The 18,538-nt window shown below is 36.4% G+C and overlaps 2 protein-coding genes across 2 annotated transcripts in view; one reads left to right on the forward strand and one right to left on the reverse strand.

The window, feature by feature from the left end:
- The window catches only part of LOC143885449 (malate dehydrogenase [NADP], chloroplastic-like), a 37,400-nt gene extending 30,786 nt beyond the window's left edge, over window positions 1–6,614 (forward strand). The window contains exons 11-14 of the mRNA XM_077389639.1: window positions 5,770–5,838; window positions 5,930–5,998; window positions 6,080–6,133; window positions 6,219–6,614. Of these exons, the coding sequence (XP_077245754.1) occupies window positions 5,770–5,838; window positions 5,930–5,998; window positions 6,080–6,133; window positions 6,219–6,272 (246 nt within the window). The 3' untranslated portion in view covers window positions 6,273–6,614. The remainder of the gene's footprint in view (window positions 1–5,769; window positions 5,839–5,929; window positions 5,999–6,079; window positions 6,134–6,218) is intronic.
- Window positions 6,615–9,099: 2,485 nt separating this feature from the next.
- On the reverse strand, window positions 9,100–13,928 carry LOC143883727 (GDSL esterase/lipase At5g22810-like). Its single transcript, XM_077387046.1, has 5 exons — window positions 13,587–13,928; window positions 13,188–13,318; window positions 12,834–13,067; window positions 11,578–11,833; window positions 9,100–9,525 (listed from the first exon to the last, which is right to left on the reverse strand). Exons 1-5 carry the CDS (start codon window positions 13,825–13,827, stop codon window positions 9,332–9,334), a joined length of 1,056 nt encoding a protein of 351 aa, XP_077243161.1. The 5' UTR covers window positions 13,828–13,928; the 3' UTR covers window positions 9,100–9,331.
- Between the last annotated feature and the right edge of the window lie 4,610 nt (window positions 13,929–18,538).

Below are 18,538 nucleotides of genomic sequence, written 5' to 3' on the forward strand. Positions count from 1 at the left end.
AGTTAGGGCTAGAGATTATCAATCACCACACGTGCAAGAGAAGGAAAGGAAGAGATAGAGAGAGACAATTAACACAAGATTTATAGTGGTTCGGTCTATCACAAGACCTACTCCACTCTTCACGTCCGCACGTGAGTTCCACTATCTTGATCCTCCTTCAAGGCCGGATCTATGAGCCATTACATGACCAAGCTTTTCCATTCTCAAAAGCCAAAGCGAAGCCCATCTGCACGAAGCCTTCGGCGAGGGGACACACCCTCATATGTCGTCTTCACGATTCTTAACGGGCCGAAGAGGAGACCCTCGTCGTCACGATTCTTAACGGGCCGAAGAGGAGACCCTCGTCGTCACGATTCTTAAGAGGCCGAAGAGAAGACCCTTAATGAAGAACAAAGAAAATAAAAACTCTTATGCCTCTTAATAGGCGGATTACAACTTTGAATGCTCAAAATCACTCCAAGAAAATATAAATGTAAAGCCCTATGGAGTGCCTCTTGATAAGATATAGAAATGGAAGATCAAAGAGGTTTTTGCTTTTGAAATAAAATGTTGAAGCTCAAAGAGAAATGGGATTTGATCTTTCTCAAATGTTCAAAAGTTTGTGAAGATAGGTTTTAATGATGTATATATAGTGTATTTGAAAATATGACTGTTTGGGGTAAAACTGTAAATAATTGGCTTGAAAAAGTCAAGTTGAAAACGCCCCAATGACTAGTTTGCTCGACTGCAGCGGTCGACCGACCTCATGGCGGTCGCCTGGCGAGGCTAACCTGTTCGCTCAAAAATTCAGCTAAAAAACCTATCCGCGGTCGACCGTCCCATTGCGGTCGTCCGCCGAGCCCAAGCTGGATGTTTTCTGGATTTCCAAAAACTCAATCTGCGGTCGACCGGCCCGATAAATTTTGAGATGTCCTGGACTTCCAGGTTTTATCTCGCGGTCGCCCGGCAAAGCCCGGTCTACCGGCCCTGTGTGAAATTCCATTTTTAACTTTAAAAATCAGGGGCTTTTGGGCCATGGTCTTGGGCTTAAGTCCTAGGTTTTCAAACACATTTTTGGGTGTGTGTGGTTTTCAAAGATGTAAAAAGTTATGTATGAAAACCATTTGAAAACCTTTTGAAAGTGCATTTAAATATAAAATCAAGAGGACTCCAAATACATTCTAAAAATGAATAGCACGAGTCTTCTTGGAATGTGTCGGCTCCTTTGCACTTTCTAGGACTTCTTCAGCTTGAGTGAACAACTTGACCTTGTTTGGCTCTTGTGACTTGTCCTCCAATCTTCAATGCATGTTGAGGTATATGAGGTGTCACCATGGCATGTTCAACTTCAAGCTTCTTCTTGACACTTGTTGGGAACTTGTGGAATCTTCATGATGAGCTTCTTGATTTGAACATCTTCAAATGAGGATGTCTTCACTGTAGGTGCAAGCTCTTGGTTCCTTTGCTCCTTGATCCATAAGCCATGTATTGTGAAGAGTTGTGTAATGGCGATTATGACATGAAATTCCTGTATACAACATAACACCTCAAAGCAACACATCAGTCCATAAATGCTAATCACTTTGGTTTGCTAGCATCAAAACAAGAAGGTAAGGTGGATGATTAACCCATGGAAACCCTTGGGCTTATATATATATATATATATTGATTGTCGTTGTCCTCATGATCTGAACTACCTAACAAGTTAGATTGAGGAAGAACCATCAATGGTGGTGCATCACTTACTCCATAATACGAATGCAGTTGAAGGAGGATAATAATATGTAAGTTCGTAAAAAACAACATGCTTATAAAATGTAAGTTCATCAGAAACAACATGCCTAGAAGTTTAAATCTTTCTAGTCTTGAGAGAATAGCATCAATACCACTTGCTAGCATTGGGAAATCCAACCATAATTCAAGTTACACCCTTCGGAGAGAACTTATGTCAAGTGGCCAGAGAATATGCAGAAGATAAATGCATCCAAAAAAACACATCTCAGAATAAGCATGAATTTGAACGATAACAACAAATGTGAAAGAAGCTCTGTAAGATATCATCCCACCCACTTGAGGGGGAGTATTGTCGGGCTTATACTTGTAATATGAATAACTGGTTTACATTTTTTTTTTGTTTGGGGTTCTTTTATTGATTCATGTAACTGAGGGCAGTTGTATGCTTTCCCATTACTTCTTTTTTTTTTCTCTTTTTTCCTCTTCTTCACAAACCCATCAATTGTAATCTATACCCATTAATTGTAACTAGATTACAATTGTTTCTAGTTTTGTAGCTAGATTACAATTGTTTCTAGTTTTGCTTCTTTTGTTAATTGGTCTCCCACCTACCAAATTTTTAGATTATATCTTTCCTCTGTTTTTGTACCTAATATGTGGAATGAAGGCCATGATGAAATGGTTGCTCTTAGAAAAAATTGGATGTGGGATCTATCTAAACTATCTGCAAGAAAACATGCATTTGGTTATAGTTGGGTTCATATTGTTGATTATCTTCCTAATGTAACTCTTGAGCGATTGAAGGTTCGATTGGTTGCTAAAGGTTATAAAGAGACCTTTGTTATTGATTAATCAGAAATGTTTGCTATAGTTGCAAAGCTTGATTCAATTTGTATTGTTATTTCTCCTGATGCCAATGAAGATTTTTGATAAATTGGTGCCACGTTTTGATCGTGCAATTTCAATGCCAAGAAATTAATGCACCTTGCCTAGATCTTTTGTTTGCAAACACCTTTCTACATCAATGTTTTCTTTGATCATTTCCAATGACTATAATGTCATCCACATAGATAGCTCGAATGAAGATAATACTTGTCAGTCGCCGTACAAACAATTAGTGATCAACATGACCTAATCGAAAATTGTACTAGGTAACAATTGAGCGGAACTTATAAAACCGAGTACAAGGAGATTGTTTTAAAGCATAGATTACCTTTTGTAACTTACAAACTTATGAGGCCCCCAACATACCATGGAACCTCCATGTAAACTTCCTCTTGTAAGTCACCATGGAGAAGGACATTTTTGACATTAAATTTGCACAATGGACAATTACACTAGTAGGATTTAGTTTGGTGATTGTGGCAATATAAGAAAGTACTTTAATAGAGCTAAGTGGCAAGACACCCATCCATTGTGCACTTTTTCTTAAGATGCAGATAATTAATATTTGTAAGTTTTAATTTGTTTTGAAATAAATTGGAATATTTATCTATATTTTTGGTGCTATAAAATTTATGTCATTTCGAAAAAATTATATAAACTTAGCAGATGTTTATTTATGTTGAAAGCTAAAATTTTATGGAGAATTGTTTTTCTCAAAAAAAATCACTCTGAAAATGTAAAAAATCGCTATGATTTGTTGACGGATTCATGGGTGAGTGTCGACACGGATACAAGGTGTACGATAAGGCAACCCCTAATAATCTAGAAATGGGGACGAGCACGCGCCCACACACACACACACTTGCATTTAAAATTAGTGATTTCTAATGATAGTTTGCAACAAGATAAATACTATGATTTAGCCAACACTTTGAAATTATTGCCGACACTTTGAAATTATTGCTGACACATGTGTCCTGCTGTGTCCGACACGACACGCGTGTCCACCCATGTCGACGCTTCTTTTAGACTTAATGTGGGCGTGTGGACATGCATGTCAAGTGTGACATTCTATTTTATTATTGCATATTGTGTTTACCTCTTTTATTATTAACTCTTTTTAGCTCTTCTTTATCTAATATTTGTTGTTATATCACGTATACTTTCTACTTTAGCCGTGTCCCCGTTTCTAAATTTTGGGGGGTTACAGTGTCCGACACTCCATGTCCGGGTCAACACGCGACACTTGTATCCGTGTCCACAAATCATCGGATAAATATGATATTCATTTAGGGCCCGTTTGGATACCTCATATTTTGTATTTGGATTTGGAATTGAGTTTTGAATACAAAATGAGTAGATCCGCCAGCTCATGTTGAGGGAGACAGAGAGGAAAGGGGGTACTTCCTACTGGAGGGGAGAGGTTGAGGAGCAAAGAGGGTGAAGGGAACTGCCAGATCTGTGGATTTCCAATTACTTATTTCCACAGCATATTTGGAAATCTGATTTTTTTCACTGTCAGTCACTGATTTGGAAATCCAAGGATTTGATCATCCAAATCACAAAGCAAAAAGGGCTGCAAATATGAGAAATCCAAATCAAAATCTTCTCGATATCCAAACGGGCCCTTAACTAAAGAATCTTCAAATTTAGCAAATATAAAGTTTAAAACAAACATGAGATACTAAAATATTAGTGCATTCATCAATCTAATCTAAAGTCTCCAATATGCAGCAAGAAAGAGATCGAGTGATTGCTCGGTGGCATAGATTTAGACTTGTTTGAACACACTTCACTGAGCAGTGAGGTTGAGCAAGTTTGACTGAGCATCTAGTTAATATTGGAACTTTTATTAGTTTGATTGGATGGAGGGAAGAAATTTACTCATCCAAATGTCAGGAATTTTATTATAGAATTCTTCCCCAGAACCTTCCAGTTCTCCCTGTTCCTTTTGTGGCATATTTCTGCTATTGTAGATACAGTATAGAAAGAATCCGTCATTAACCTATCATGGGCATATTAGATAATAAGAGGCGTCAGGATTGAACTACAATAAAGAAAATTGAAATGACTATATGGTTATGAAAGGTTTCGTCTGATCAATGTCCTCTCTAAGGGCATGACAGTGTACCTCATCTCAAATATACTACTTTAGAATTCCAGATTTTCTTTACTTGTATTTTATCTAACAGAAACTCTAGATGCAAATTCACTGCCCCATTAAATTGGAAATACTGGACATATGATTGGCATAGTATCAGACTACATGTCATTTGTAGGTTCAGCTATGCAATTAGTATAGACATCTGATGGATAATATTTATGTTTATGCAGCATAATTCAGCTTTTATTGTGCCTCGCATCATTGGTATTGTTGCACTGCTCAAAGACAGCAGATGGATAATATTTAAGTTTATGAAACATAATTCCACTTTTATCGTGTCTCTCACAATTGGTACTGTTGCACTGGTCAAAATCATAGGAAACATAATTCCACTTTTATCTTGCCTCTCACAATTGGTATTGTTGCACTGCTCAAAAATTGTTGAACACTTCTGTTGTCGTTATTATCAACTATTGAGTCACTATCATCTTGTTGAAATGAGATCACCTTTATGTAAATAAACTTCTTTAGGGTTTTCTATTTATATTTCCAACCCCAATTACACATCTGGCTCTTCATTACTATGCTCTTTGGCTTTTCTTTAACGAATTGAATTTGTAAACTAGTATTTCTATTGCAACATGGGAATTTTTTTTGGATCCGTGCAGCTTAGACCAGCAGTAATGGCATTTATATGATAGCTGATAATGCTAAAAAACGTGCAAAATCCCATGAAAATCAGTGCGAAAGAAAACATAAAGCCTGATTGTTAATGAAATCAATTAAGCTAATCAAAAGATAATGTAAGTGTACAAAATGCATTTGAAATGTTTCTCAAAGGCTTGCGCATATGTAATAATTTTTTAAAAAATTTGGCCAACGTATAATGGCGGTAAACATTCTTGTGATTGAGAAATTGTAATGTCATGTCTCAAACTAAATTTTATTTCATCATTCTCTTTTCTTACTAGCCACCATTTCATGTTAATGTTTCATATAATGAATATTTGTTACTTCCTATTCGTGAGGTCTGACTAGAAATTTCATTGTTTGCCTTGCAATTCCAGGTTTATACCGATGGAAACCCTTACGGTATAGCAGAGGATATTGTTTTCAGCATGCCATGTAGATCAGAGGTTCTTTTTTTTTTGTTATTTTGCTTTGTGTTGTTTGTTCATCTAATTTATCTTGAACAGTGCCTCTTAACAGTAGATCTCCAATTTTCAGGGAAATGGAGACTATGAGCTAGCCAGCGATGTAATCATTGACAATTTCCTCCGCGAGCGTATAAAAAAGGTTTGCTTCCACTTATAAAAAGGTTTGCTTCCACGTTTAACTCATCTACCATAAGATCTAAACTTGATAATCATTTTTCAGACCGAAGCTGAGTTGCTTGCTGAGAAAAGATGTGTAGCCCATCTTACAGGGGAGGTAAGTAATACACACTCTACCTGATTGCAATTTCTTGGACAAGCACTTTGCAAATAGTTAAACCAACTACCCATGCTATTTTCAGGGAAATGCATATTGTGATCTCCCAGGGGACACCATGCTCCCCGGAGAACAGTAGCACCGATGCGGCACATTCATTTCGGAAATTTGGTGGATAGCTATTGACAAGCACTGCAAGCCTTACCAAGTAGAAATTGAACATCAGATCAAAGATTCTTATTACTAAGTGATTTCACATATAATTGCACAGGTTGAGAGTAGTTATGACAAAGTGAGAGGATAGAAATAAAGGGGATCTTTTGATGCATCAACAATTTTGAGGTCCTTATAGCCTCAAGGAGAACCAAAAAACTTGTTTATGCTGCGATTTTATTCTATCAATAAGGTTAGTTAGAAGACTATCTATTGAGTACCTGTAATTTTCTTTCAATAAATCTAACTCTGTACTGTTGTTGAGGTTTCTTAAATGCCCATGTTTTTGCATATAATATCCTGTTTGCAGGATACTCAGTAGAAGTAGCAATTTTGTGAGATTAATCCGATCTGAGAAGTATCTAAAAGTTATGCAAACTATAAAACATAGAGTTCTTGTAAGCTAGTAGATTTTTAGACATACTGTGTTCTGTGATTGATCAATCAGGAACCAAATCATTCATTCTTTGTCCAAATTCAATTATTTTGTTTCTTTGGTTAGCTGAAAATCTACATTTTCTGTAGTATATTCCAAGGAAGCAGGAATCTCTACTCAAAATGGGGAATCTCGATTCCCCGAAAATCGATTTGGAAACGGGAATCTTCTCGATTCTCCGATTTTTGGGAATCCTGTTTCGGAAACATGAGAAACGTGATTCCCACTCTATGGGAAACGCGTATCCCACTCTATGGGACGCATGTTTCCTATCTACCCTCATTGTCTCTTGGTAGTCCTCTTCTCTTCCTCTTCTTAGTATTTACAAGTAATGTCATTTAAGTACTTAAGATTTACATGTAAATATGGGAATAACCCCCATTTGAATCTATTAAAAATTGTTTCTAGACCCGAATCTAAAATGATTAAAAGTCAACTTTCCAGTTCTAGTACAAAATTCGAAAAAACGGGTCAGGTCAAAATCTTAACTTCCAAACGATGAGGTATTTTTCCAATTTTAAAAATTCATAAATTCTATCATGTCTAAACATTATTAAATATGAAAAGTCGGGTTAAAAAAATCTCATATTTTGGTTTCTAAATTTTTTTCTTCCTGTCCGGCACTAGTCAACGCACTAGTCAACACAAGCATTTCAGCTGATAGTGATTTTCCTTTAAGTAAATGTTTGATCTTTTAATAAAAATTTTTTTTTTCAAATATTTGGCTCATATAATTATTTCTTATATATTTTTAGTAATTTTTTATTTTTTAAAAATATTTAACTATTAAAAAAGATTCTCCAACCCCTTCCCGCTTCCCACTTCCCACCTTTATGAGAGCCTTCGCTTCCCGCTCTGGCAACCTTGGTATATTCAACTCTTCATGTACTCATCACAGGTCAAATAAAACATTTGTGCCCAAAGAGGCTAGATCAAGCTAGATAACAATGATGTCTTCGACTCAGATGGGACCTTCATTGCTACAATTAGCTATTCTCTTGATCAGTGCACTAGTCATTTAGTTGAATATATTGGTTTGTTATGTGGCATTATGATGCAGAGCATCCCCTAGGATTCATTATCATATAATATGTAGGTTCGCAAACGATTTACCAGCAGGACTAGAAGAATGTAACCCATGGCTTGGTAAACGAGGTCCCATTCTGAGGGATTTTCTTTCAAGTTGTTTTTAATTTTCAGACTAGATTTTGAGTCCAAAATAGTGTGTGACCTCATTGTTAAAGTTCTAGCATTGAAAACTGTGATAATACTCATTTTGCCACTCTTGACCCGTTTAAAGTTGACACTAAGTAGAAAAACCAAAAAGACTTTAGGAAGGGCTATATGTAGAGTCCTTCAAATGTGATGTCCATATAGGGTTAATTAATAGAGATCAGACTTGATATCGAGTGTCGCTTATACAGTTGATAGGTCACCCACAAAGAATTAATGCCCTAAGTTCATATTTGCTGAGAAAGCAAGGTAAAACCCCCTATGCTTGCATATTATGATCTTAGGTTAGAGGATGCTTGTAGAAGCACTAGGTGGATAGATATTGGTGCTCTCCTCTTCATATATATATTGAATTTCATGTAGGAATTGTTTCTTTTCTGACTCCAATGGTTAGTGGTTAAAGATACTTCATTACCTTTATTGGTGACTTTTCTTGATACTGTTATATGTATCCCATTTATGAAAAGTTGAATGCCCTGGACATGTTTAAAATCTATAACACTATAATACTGAAGTTGAAAATAAACATGACTTAAATATTAAAATTGTGATGCCCGATGGAGGTGAAGAGCGTTATCGTAAACACCTGAAAGCGACCTAAAATCCAGGAGATTTTTCCTTAAATATGTAGGAGAATGATATTCTCACTCAATACACAATACTAGTTACGCTCGAGCATAATAGGGATGGCTTAAAGGCAAAATCGCACTCGTATGGATATGGAAAGAAGCATCTTATGTAACTCATCGTTGCCTGAGCTTTTGTGGGATGAGGCTATGAAAACAACGCCGCGTATCTTGAATTGGATTTCATAAAGTTGTGCCTAAAACCCCTCATGAGTTGAGGTTAGAAGGAAGCGGATGTTAGAATACATACACATATAGTGTTGTTTATACAAGTATAAAATTTATAAACCTGAATTAAGAAAATTAGACCCTAAAACAATTAGCTTCTATTTCATTAGTTATTCGTTCTAAAAGGGTTGAGGTTCTGTTATCCAGCTCACAGCACTTTTATCATAGAGAGATCGCATTAGTTTTCCAAACAGAAAATTCTCATCCGTCACTAAAAGCATTCTTTGAAGTAGGGACCAAGAAAATCATTCATCTCTTATTCATACATATATTAATAATAAACATGGCCTTGCACACAGAGAAATCACTCATGAAAAGTTCAACTAATGATCCATTACCACTACCAACTCTGACCCACTCTAACCAAAAGCACCTTACATCAATATTATCTATAATGAGAGAGAGAGAGAGAGAGAGAGAGAGAGAGAGAGAGAGAGAGAGGACAATGTTTGAGAATAGTGTTTAGGAAATGAGAGAGATGCCCTGGATCAAGAGGTCATTGGCTAACACCATGTTTGTCGCTTCGGAGGGATGAAAGCTGTCCCAAAACACGTATTCAGTGGCGTTGGCACATGTCCCTGGCGACTTGACATTGCACAGAATTGAAGTCTCTATGGTCCCTGTCCCACAGCAAGCTTTCCTAGCCTCAAAGAACCCTAAAGATTAAACAAGAGAAACCAACAAAATGAGCTTATCAGTGGAACGCATTCAACAACAAACAATACACATTATAGATGTTAGGAATGCATCAGTTTTGTGATTTCTTGGCCATAAGAGATCCAAAGCAAGGCCTATCATAAGTCTTTTTGGTGATAAAAAAAAAGTGATTAAAATGACAAAATATCCTTAAAGGTTAAATTTTCAAACAAAAGCCATCACCAGTGGCTGAATGTGACAATTTTTGTACTGAAGTCTCTTTTCTAACAATACAATGATGAAATAGAGTCCGACCGGAAAACCAATCTAAAATCAAACTTAGATTTTGAATCAGTTTTTCTTGTGGCCGGCACCAACCCAAAGCCAGCCCCCCCCCCCCCCAATAGAAATAAATGAATTCCAAAGATCTTAGGCAAATCTAAAGAGGATTTTCCCACACGTTTGTTACGCATAAGAACGAATATGCTGGATGAGCATCAGAACCAGATTTCAATAGTGACTTTCTATCACCTGTTGTCCCAGTTCCTTACAAGTAGAAATTGAATAGGGTTTGTTCAAGGCTTCTTTTTTCAAGGTCCTTGCAAGAAAAATTGAACAGTGTTGGTACAAGTTAGTTTTTTTCATACTTAAAAAAAAGTAGAAAATTTTAGAAATATTTTTCCTTTCCAAACTTTCCAAAATGTCCTGCAATCCAAGGGGATCCAGTTTTCCTAGAAGCTCAATGTTATGTTTGTCAATAATAATTTGCAAGTGATATATGCGCCCATTTTATTACTCCCCCTCTACTGTATTCATGAATCATGCCTACTCTTTTACACTAGAGGGGGCTGTCCCAAGTTAAAAAAAAAAAAGTGCCAGCATAATCATTCCCCTCATAATCTCATGTCATAAACGCAGGACTACAGAGGCATTAATTAAAGGGTTGGAGTTTGGTAAAGATTCCAACAGGAAGAACCTTAAAAATTTTGGAGTACGTTTCAAAGGTAACGGTAATTTATAAAGTCTATAAGCGTTTATGTGCTTTCGGTCCACTCATAAAGTGGGTTGTCAGTTTTGGCAAACTCGAGAAGGTTATGACAAAGCTAACCAGAGTTAACAAGGGAAAGGCAGACCTCTCTCTCAAGTCCCAACAATATGGCTCTGCGTCCTCTTTGGTATTCAAGAGAGGGATACATTCAACACAAATTATCAATGGGATTTCTATTCCCAACCCTATTATTTGGTACTGCCACTCCTTTAATTTCCTCAGCAGGTTAAGATGAAAAATGTGTATCGAAGAGAGGTTATGGATTGTGCTAAGCTATCAACTTCTTCAATCTCTTTTTCTCTTCTATCTTGAGCATTAATGAAAATTGTTATAGAATGTTGATACTTTTGCAAGTGATTATTAAAGGGAAATGATATCAGCACAACCCTTTTTTGTTATTTTTACTTACTCATCTTGTCTTCTAGTATTGAAGGAGCTCTACAGTTCTCAAAAAGCTCTCACAAGCCAATTAAAAAGTAAAAGACAATCATTGACTTGCCTAAGTCAGCCCGGTTTTACCTTGGGATTGTTCTGTATATGTAATAATTAAATGACAATGAGATCTTCAAACCTTAAGGCCACATTTGGATACCTCACGGTTTTGTATTTGGATTTGAATTTGAGTTTTGGGTACAAAATATATCAATCATCCTCATGGTCACGTTGTACAATGGAGAGAGAGGGAGGGAGGCAGGGACGTCCTTGCTGCTGCTGCAGCAAGGTTGAGGAGCAGCGAGGGTGAAGGTAATTGCCACAAATATTGATTTCCAAATAATGTCTTGCAAAACAGATTTGAAATTTGGTTTTTTTTTTTTTTTCGCTGCTGTATCTGATTTAGAAATCTAAGGATCTGATCCAGGTTCAAATCTAAATCTCAACTGCAGATATGAGAAATCCAAATCTAAATCTTGTGGGTATCCAAACGTGGCCTAATTTCATTGGCTTGCCATGGAATTAAGGTATGTCAAAGAAAAAAAGCATGGAAGAGAGATTTCATAAGTTGGCAAGTTTAAGTATTGGTTACCACTGTCAGAAGGCTTCTTGATTAGATCACTAAGAGGGTTGTAGATGTCGAAGACGACGAGTTTAAGGCCAGATAGACTCTTAACCAAGCTTTGAGAGGTCACATTTAGCTTGTTATTGAATGAGACCGCGTCTCTATTCAATCTCTTAACACACGCATTGCTCCCTTCTCCGAACAGTGTGATGGAAGCCGGCAAGCATCCAAGCGGCGGCAGTGACGTCACCCCTATTCTCCTTGCTCCCAAGCCATACAAATTCTGCCAATAAACAATTTTGTTAGGCCACTGATATTGGCACTACCAAGTTTTGATAATTGCACTAACTCATATTGTCTCTTCTTTCTTGATTTGCTTGTGAGAGTTTTTTTGGAAATTGCGCCAACCTTTGACAGCTGGTTTAATATAAAGAGACAAAGTGAATTAGTGCAATTATGAAAACATGGTAGTGCCAATATATAATAGTAACCTTTTGTTATAGTAGTAATTGTAGTAGTTGCAAACATAACAGATACAATAGAACTTATTCTAGAAAGAGTAGGACATGAGAGATAAAAGAAGAATGATTCTATGTACCCAAATGGCTTTGAAGAACATGTGTTCTTGGGTCAAGCCATCGCGGCTGAGATTAAAAGAAATTTTATTTGTTAAAGTAATCTCAGCCATTAACGGAAAAGTGAAAAGTCTGATTTCGAGCAATCCACTTGTTCGCGATGGACGTTGGCAAGAGTTGGGAAATCATAAAAAAAAAAAAAAAATTCCTACAGGAATGCTAAACTGAAGGGCACACCATTGTTTCCAGAACATCAAAGTGCATTAATTATTGCATTGCTTTTGCATTTTTAATTTCTATTATTTGCACTTTGATGAGGTGGAGCCCAATGGAGCGCCCTTGAGGCTGGGATTTTGCTAGGGCGCCTTTCATTTTAGAATTTGTTTACTATATATTTACCTATATTTCTATTTAAGCGACAACCCCTTTTGTTTGTCTTTTCTGAAATAACTTTTCTTTCAAGAAAAGACAACAAAAAGGACTTAGAAATCAATGCAGTTACTTGTAGGAAAAGACAAATAAAATGGGTGAAATGTTCAAAAGAGGTGGAAATATCATTTCCTCTCTCTCAAACTCATCGACTTCTTCAACACTATATTCTCTCATGTCATCCATTTACGTGCAATAGTTCATCTATTTGTGTTCCCTATGCATGTATACACCCAAGTCATGTGTATAAGCTCAAATCTACAGTGATTAAAGACAGACCTTAACGAAGGAGGAGAAGGATTGCACTAGTATATCCGAGAATTGATCAGCAGTGTAGACTTTGTAAAGAAAAGGGTTGATATAATAGTTTTGGATGAAGTCACTACTCCCCGCACTCAAAACATAGACTGCACCGGACAAAATGGACGTTGCATTTGATTTCCCTGCAATTCTCACCAACTTAGATTGGTATTCCTTGTAGTATTCTACCTGTTGTGTCAAGGAAATGGCATGCTGGAAAACAAAAATTCAAATGTGAGTAAATAAAAACAATCCAAAAGAGACATCTATGTAATCTTAACAAGAAACCCAGAAAAAAAAAGTATGAAAGATATTAGTTTTTTATCTTCATACATATAAGTTTGCTGTTTTGTCATAATAACCAGAAGATGCAGAAGCAAAGTTAGCTCCAATCAAGAGGTTGTTTCCTCTTGCTGCCTTGCTGAGATAAGCTGGTGGGTATGAAGTGAACCCAAGGTTCTCAGCTGGATATAGAAAGAAGTCATCAAAACCCCATTATTGAAAAACAAAGGCTACTTATATTGGCACTATAAAATTTTGATAATTGCACGAACTGTGGTTGTCTTTTATTATTTAAACAGCTGTCAAAGGTTATTGAAGTGCCCTTAGAAGCCCATATAAAGGAAAAGACAAGCAGAGTTTATGAAATTATTAAAACAATGTAGTGCCAATATCAGTAGCCAAAATAAAAAGGGAAAAAAGAGATAAAGTTTGAACTTTGAAGATTAATACCAGTGAAGTCTAAGGCTAGTTTCCCATTGCAGAACCTTCCAGTGGGCTTATGCTTGATAAAATCCCTGCCATAAGGAGGAAAATTTGCCTTCACAATAGTATAGAGGTTGTTGTTATTTCCCACATCTGCAATAGAGTCTCCAAAGATTATGAGAGCTGGAACAAGAGGCTGCCCATGAACAGCTAGAATGAGAAAAACAAGGGTAACAAAAAATCCCAAAAGAGCTTTGGAATAACTCATTTTATTTTCTTCTTGTGTGTACGCAAAAAAGATGTAATCAAGTTCTAGGTTTTGTGAGAGAGAGGGAGGAGAATGGGAATGAATGAAGGGAAGAGGGAGGTGAGGTTGGGTATTTAAGGAGGGGGCTTTGTAAGTTGGTTAAAGTGCAATAACTTTTGGGGGAAGCTAATTTTTCTAAGAAATTAATCTGCACAAGTCCAGCTAAGAAGGCATGTTTGGCACCTCTCTTAAAGCTTGAGATGTCTCACCTTTAGGTTGGGGAAAAGTGTTTTTATTTTGTCATGTCCTACAAGTTTGTTTTGAGAGATGATGAAAGGATTCAAATGGCAAGTTTTCTGCCAAGAGGGAAAGGTTGCACCGTGGCAGATTCACTGTTACAATCACATAAAAATATTACTCCTCTGACTTGGCCTCTCTTAATCCAACTTATTGTTTTGGTTTCAGATCTTTTAATCCAAATCTATTAGATCCACGTCACCAAAACACATTTATCATTCCTATAGTTTTTCATTTTTTTTACCAATAAAAAAATAGTTTTTCATTTTTCAGTTTGGTTACAGTGATTATAGGCAAGGTTTTAAATTTCAGTTCCGGTGTCGATTTCAGCCGCCACCAAAACTGAAATGGGCTGAAATTTCGGCCAAACTCATGTAAAAATATGATTATTATTTCATTTATTTTTTAATTTTTACCGAAATATCTAAAATTGCAGTGTCAAGTTCGGCGATTTCGGTTGAAATTTCGGCTATTTTGGTGGAAATTTCTTGAATTTCAGTGGAAATTATAACCTTTCGGTGTATATTTTTAAATTTTCAGTGGAAATTTTGTAAAAAAAGTCCAAAAATGAAATTTTAACTAAAATTTCAAAGACATTTCAGTGAAATTTCTGTAAGATTTGGGCGAAATCTTATAAAGAAACGACTTCATGCGAATTTCGTTTCGGTTTGTGCCAAAACTGAAATATTTCAGCCAGAAAGAAACGTTTCGGCCGAAATTTAAAACCATGATTATAGGGGTGGAATGATAAACTAAAGGGCGTCCTTGCAAAAAATATCGTCTACAAGGGCACTGGCATTGGTCCTTCATATCAAAGTGCATTTTTCTGACGTGAAGTATAATGCCCATCTACAGTCATTGATACACTATTGCTAGGTGTCCCAAGTAATCAAAAGGGGTGGATATATCACTTCCCTTCATGATGTCTATTTCTGCGCCATTTTAATAGTGTTCTGTACAGTTATAGATGCACTTTGTTGAAATTGACCAATGGGAGCACCCTTGTAGCTGGTTTTTGCAAGGGTGCCCTTCAGTTTATCATTCCTCAAATTTGAATTATATTTCAAGTCATTTCTAGTATTTTAATTTTACACATCGTCTTTCAAGTTTTCTACGCCATTGTTCAGTATTTACACCCCCTTTGTTTGTCCTTTTTTAGAAAATAAACACAAAAGAAGGTGCACATGCAGCCATTATTAGGAAAATATATGCCAAGGTGGGGTGGAAATGCTGGAAAGGGGGTGCAAATTTCATGTGAAAAACCTCGTTAGTCAAGAGTTCTCCAAATAAAGTCCCCAAAAAAACTTCATGTTTCATTTTTATAACTGAAAAATGGTAGCCTCTAGGGACTATAATTCGTCTAACAGGTGGTACTCTGAAATAGCAAAAAATAATTATTACTCGTAGAAAATGACCAACCACACTCCTCTCAAATGAAAGATGGCCAAAATACCCATCTCTCATAAGATTGACCAAAGTAACTCCCATTCATGAAAAATATCTAAAGTACCCCTATGTCATGGCCATGGAAAATGACCAAACTGTCCAATCCCATGAAAAATAACAACATAAACATATCTCATGAAAAATGACAAAGTACAGATTTCTATAAAATGACCAAATTGCCCCTACGCCGGAAAATGATAAAAATACTCATATCACATAGAAAATGAGTGAGATCACATATTCCGTTTTCCACTATATATATGGTTGCATTTTATCATTTTCTATGATAGGGTTATTTTGATTAAATTCAATGTAATACGAATGAATTATTATATTAGTCTTTTAATGAGAATGTCTATTTTGTGAATTTTATGAGAAACCGTTATTTTGGTCATTTTTTAAGAGATAGGGGTACTTTTGTTATTTTTCATTAAAAATAAATTCTTTTATCATTTTCCATGAGATATGAGTATTTCTGTAATTTATATTATTTATGGGTATTTTTGTCTTTTTTCATGTGAGATGCTACAAATATCTCGGGAAATGATTTCAGCACTCTAATGTTTTGATAAACATGCGCTCCACATGTTTGTCTTGTAGTATTTAAGGGCTTTAAGAGCTTTTTGAGATCCGTAACATTCATCTACAGCCCTCTAATGTTTTCTCATGTGAGATGCTACAAATATCTGGGGAAATGATTTCAGCGCTCTAATGTTTTGATAAACATGCGCTCCACATGTTTGTCTTGTAGTATTTAAGGGCTTTAAGAGCTTTTTGAGATCCGTAACATTCATCTACAGCCCTTAAAATACTACACGACAAAAGTTGGAGCGCATGTTTATCAAAACATTGGAGCGCAGAAATCATTTCCCTTTTTATTATGTGATATGCTACTTATATCATTTTATAAGAGTAGCTTTTATTTGGTGCCGGAGCATGAAGTATGTACCCATGCAGGCGGTACAGCCCTTGATATTTGATCCAGCAGCATCCTAGTTTTCAAGAGGCTGTTGATGGATCAAATATCAAGGGCAATACTTTTGACGTACCGGGATTTCACGCTGGGGCACCATATAATTTCTCTTCTATGAGATAGAGGTTTTTTATCATTTTTTTTTCTATGAGATAAAGGTATATATTCTCGTCATTTTCATTAGATATAAGTATTTTTTATCATGTTCTAATTATATATGGTTATTTTATCCATGAGATATGGGAAGCTAATCATTTTCCATGAGGTATTGGTACTATTGTTAGTGTCATTAAAAAAGTTCTCGAGAGTCGTGCCCACGCCTTAAAAGTTTAAGTCTATATGGAGTCAATCAATGTCCGCACATTCAAAGAACAAATTCCCCAAGAGTTACATAGTTCACGTGGTCTTATGACCCATATATGTTCATGAAAAGCTATCTACTGCAATAAGAAAATATTGTAATCAAGTGCATAAATAAAATAGGGAATTGCTAGCGTCCATCACAAAAGGCATTTCGCGGCTAGTCTGTCGCATGTCAGACCAGCTACCTCGTGAATGGAGACAACAGTTTGTCTCCATTCACAAGGTGGCTCGTCGACGTATAGGCCAGCCGCGAAATGCCTTTCGTGATGGACCCTAGCTAGCAAATTCCTATTAAAAAAAACAAGTGATTGCAAATATTATTTTCTATTTATATTACTTATTTTTGGATGAATTCTTTTAATCCTCCAAACCCTAGATTACTAAATCAATATGTGAAGTTTTAGCCTCTCTCACCCTCTTCTGAGCTCCTATAATTAAAATTACTGCACCAACAGCTTTCTATTGCAGGGTGTAGTTATTGACGTTGTGATTTGTATTGTGTGCCCTTATGACTTATGTTGACTGAATGCCTGCACTTACGTAGCAATCCAATCCAATCAAATTCCCTTTTTTTTTTCATTTTCTCTGATTCTTTCTCTTCATTATCTTTATGTATGGTTAGCTTGTTGTTTTCTTCCTCCTCAAAGGGCAAAGGATGTATAGGGCCCCAAAATCTTGAAATTCTAGATTACGCAATCCAAGATTTTCTAGTAAATGGTGCACTCTTTCTCCTAAACTTAACTCTTTTCCCTACTTTAATATGAGGAATTTGATAAATGTGGGATGCAGCCTGTTAAATGCATGGAAAACTGGATGTGTCTTAATGTTTTGTCCTGTTGTTTTAGCTCCAAATACAATTTTATAATGTGTATGATATACACGCCCATTTTTTACTAGGAACAGCCCCCTCTAGTGTAAAAGAATGGTCATAAATACACTAGAGGGGGCTGCCCAAAGTTTAAAAAGGTGCGAATATACTACTTCCCTTTTATATAATATATAAGTTTGCTAGGTGGGCAATAGCTTAGAGTTTACACTGTTGCACCTGGGAAATGAAAATTCAGTAACTTTTTTAGCAGCTCAACTGCCATGTTGACTATATCGAACCCCTAAACGTGTTGCCTCATACACTTTACCTACAGCAGTTTAAGTAGAATATTTAGCAGATTTGAACTCACCCACGTCTCTATTACTTTGTTTTGGTATCTAAACGAGCAAGAAAGCCCATGCAACTCATTGGGAAAATAAGAAATTGGAGAAGTTCTAGAGAGAGAGAGATTAAATTCCTTTGAAATTTCTTTTCGTTACTTATTTATTTTTTCTGGTGACAATAATTGCAGCTAAATGACTATCCTATTAAGAGCAAACATGTATGGATTCTAATTTTTACCAAATGTTAGACCAAAAATCGGTAACAGGTACAGCAGTGGCGTAAGAGCTGAGAGCGAGCGACGAGGGAGGTTGAGTATGAGTCCTGCGGTGGGTGCTTAGTCCTGCACAAGGCAAGCGAGGTCAGAAGACCAGACCGGGTTTTACTCCGGACAGGCCCTTCGACACTCAAGTCAGTATGAGCAGGAGTGAAGGGGAGATGTCTTAAGAGTTTAGGGAGAGAAGGGATTTTCGCATTACCCATTAGTCTGAGCTTTAGTCCCC

The sequence above is a fragment of the Tasmannia lanceolata genome, unplaced genomic scaffold (assembly GCF_043159265.1).
Source record: "Tasmannia lanceolata isolate RefF3 unplaced genomic scaffold, GAP_Taslan_0.1 ptg000008l, whole genome shotgun sequence".
In the NCBI taxonomy this organism is placed as follows: domain Eukaryota; kingdom Viridiplantae; phylum Streptophyta; class Magnoliopsida; order Canellales; family Winteraceae; genus Tasmannia; species Tasmannia lanceolata.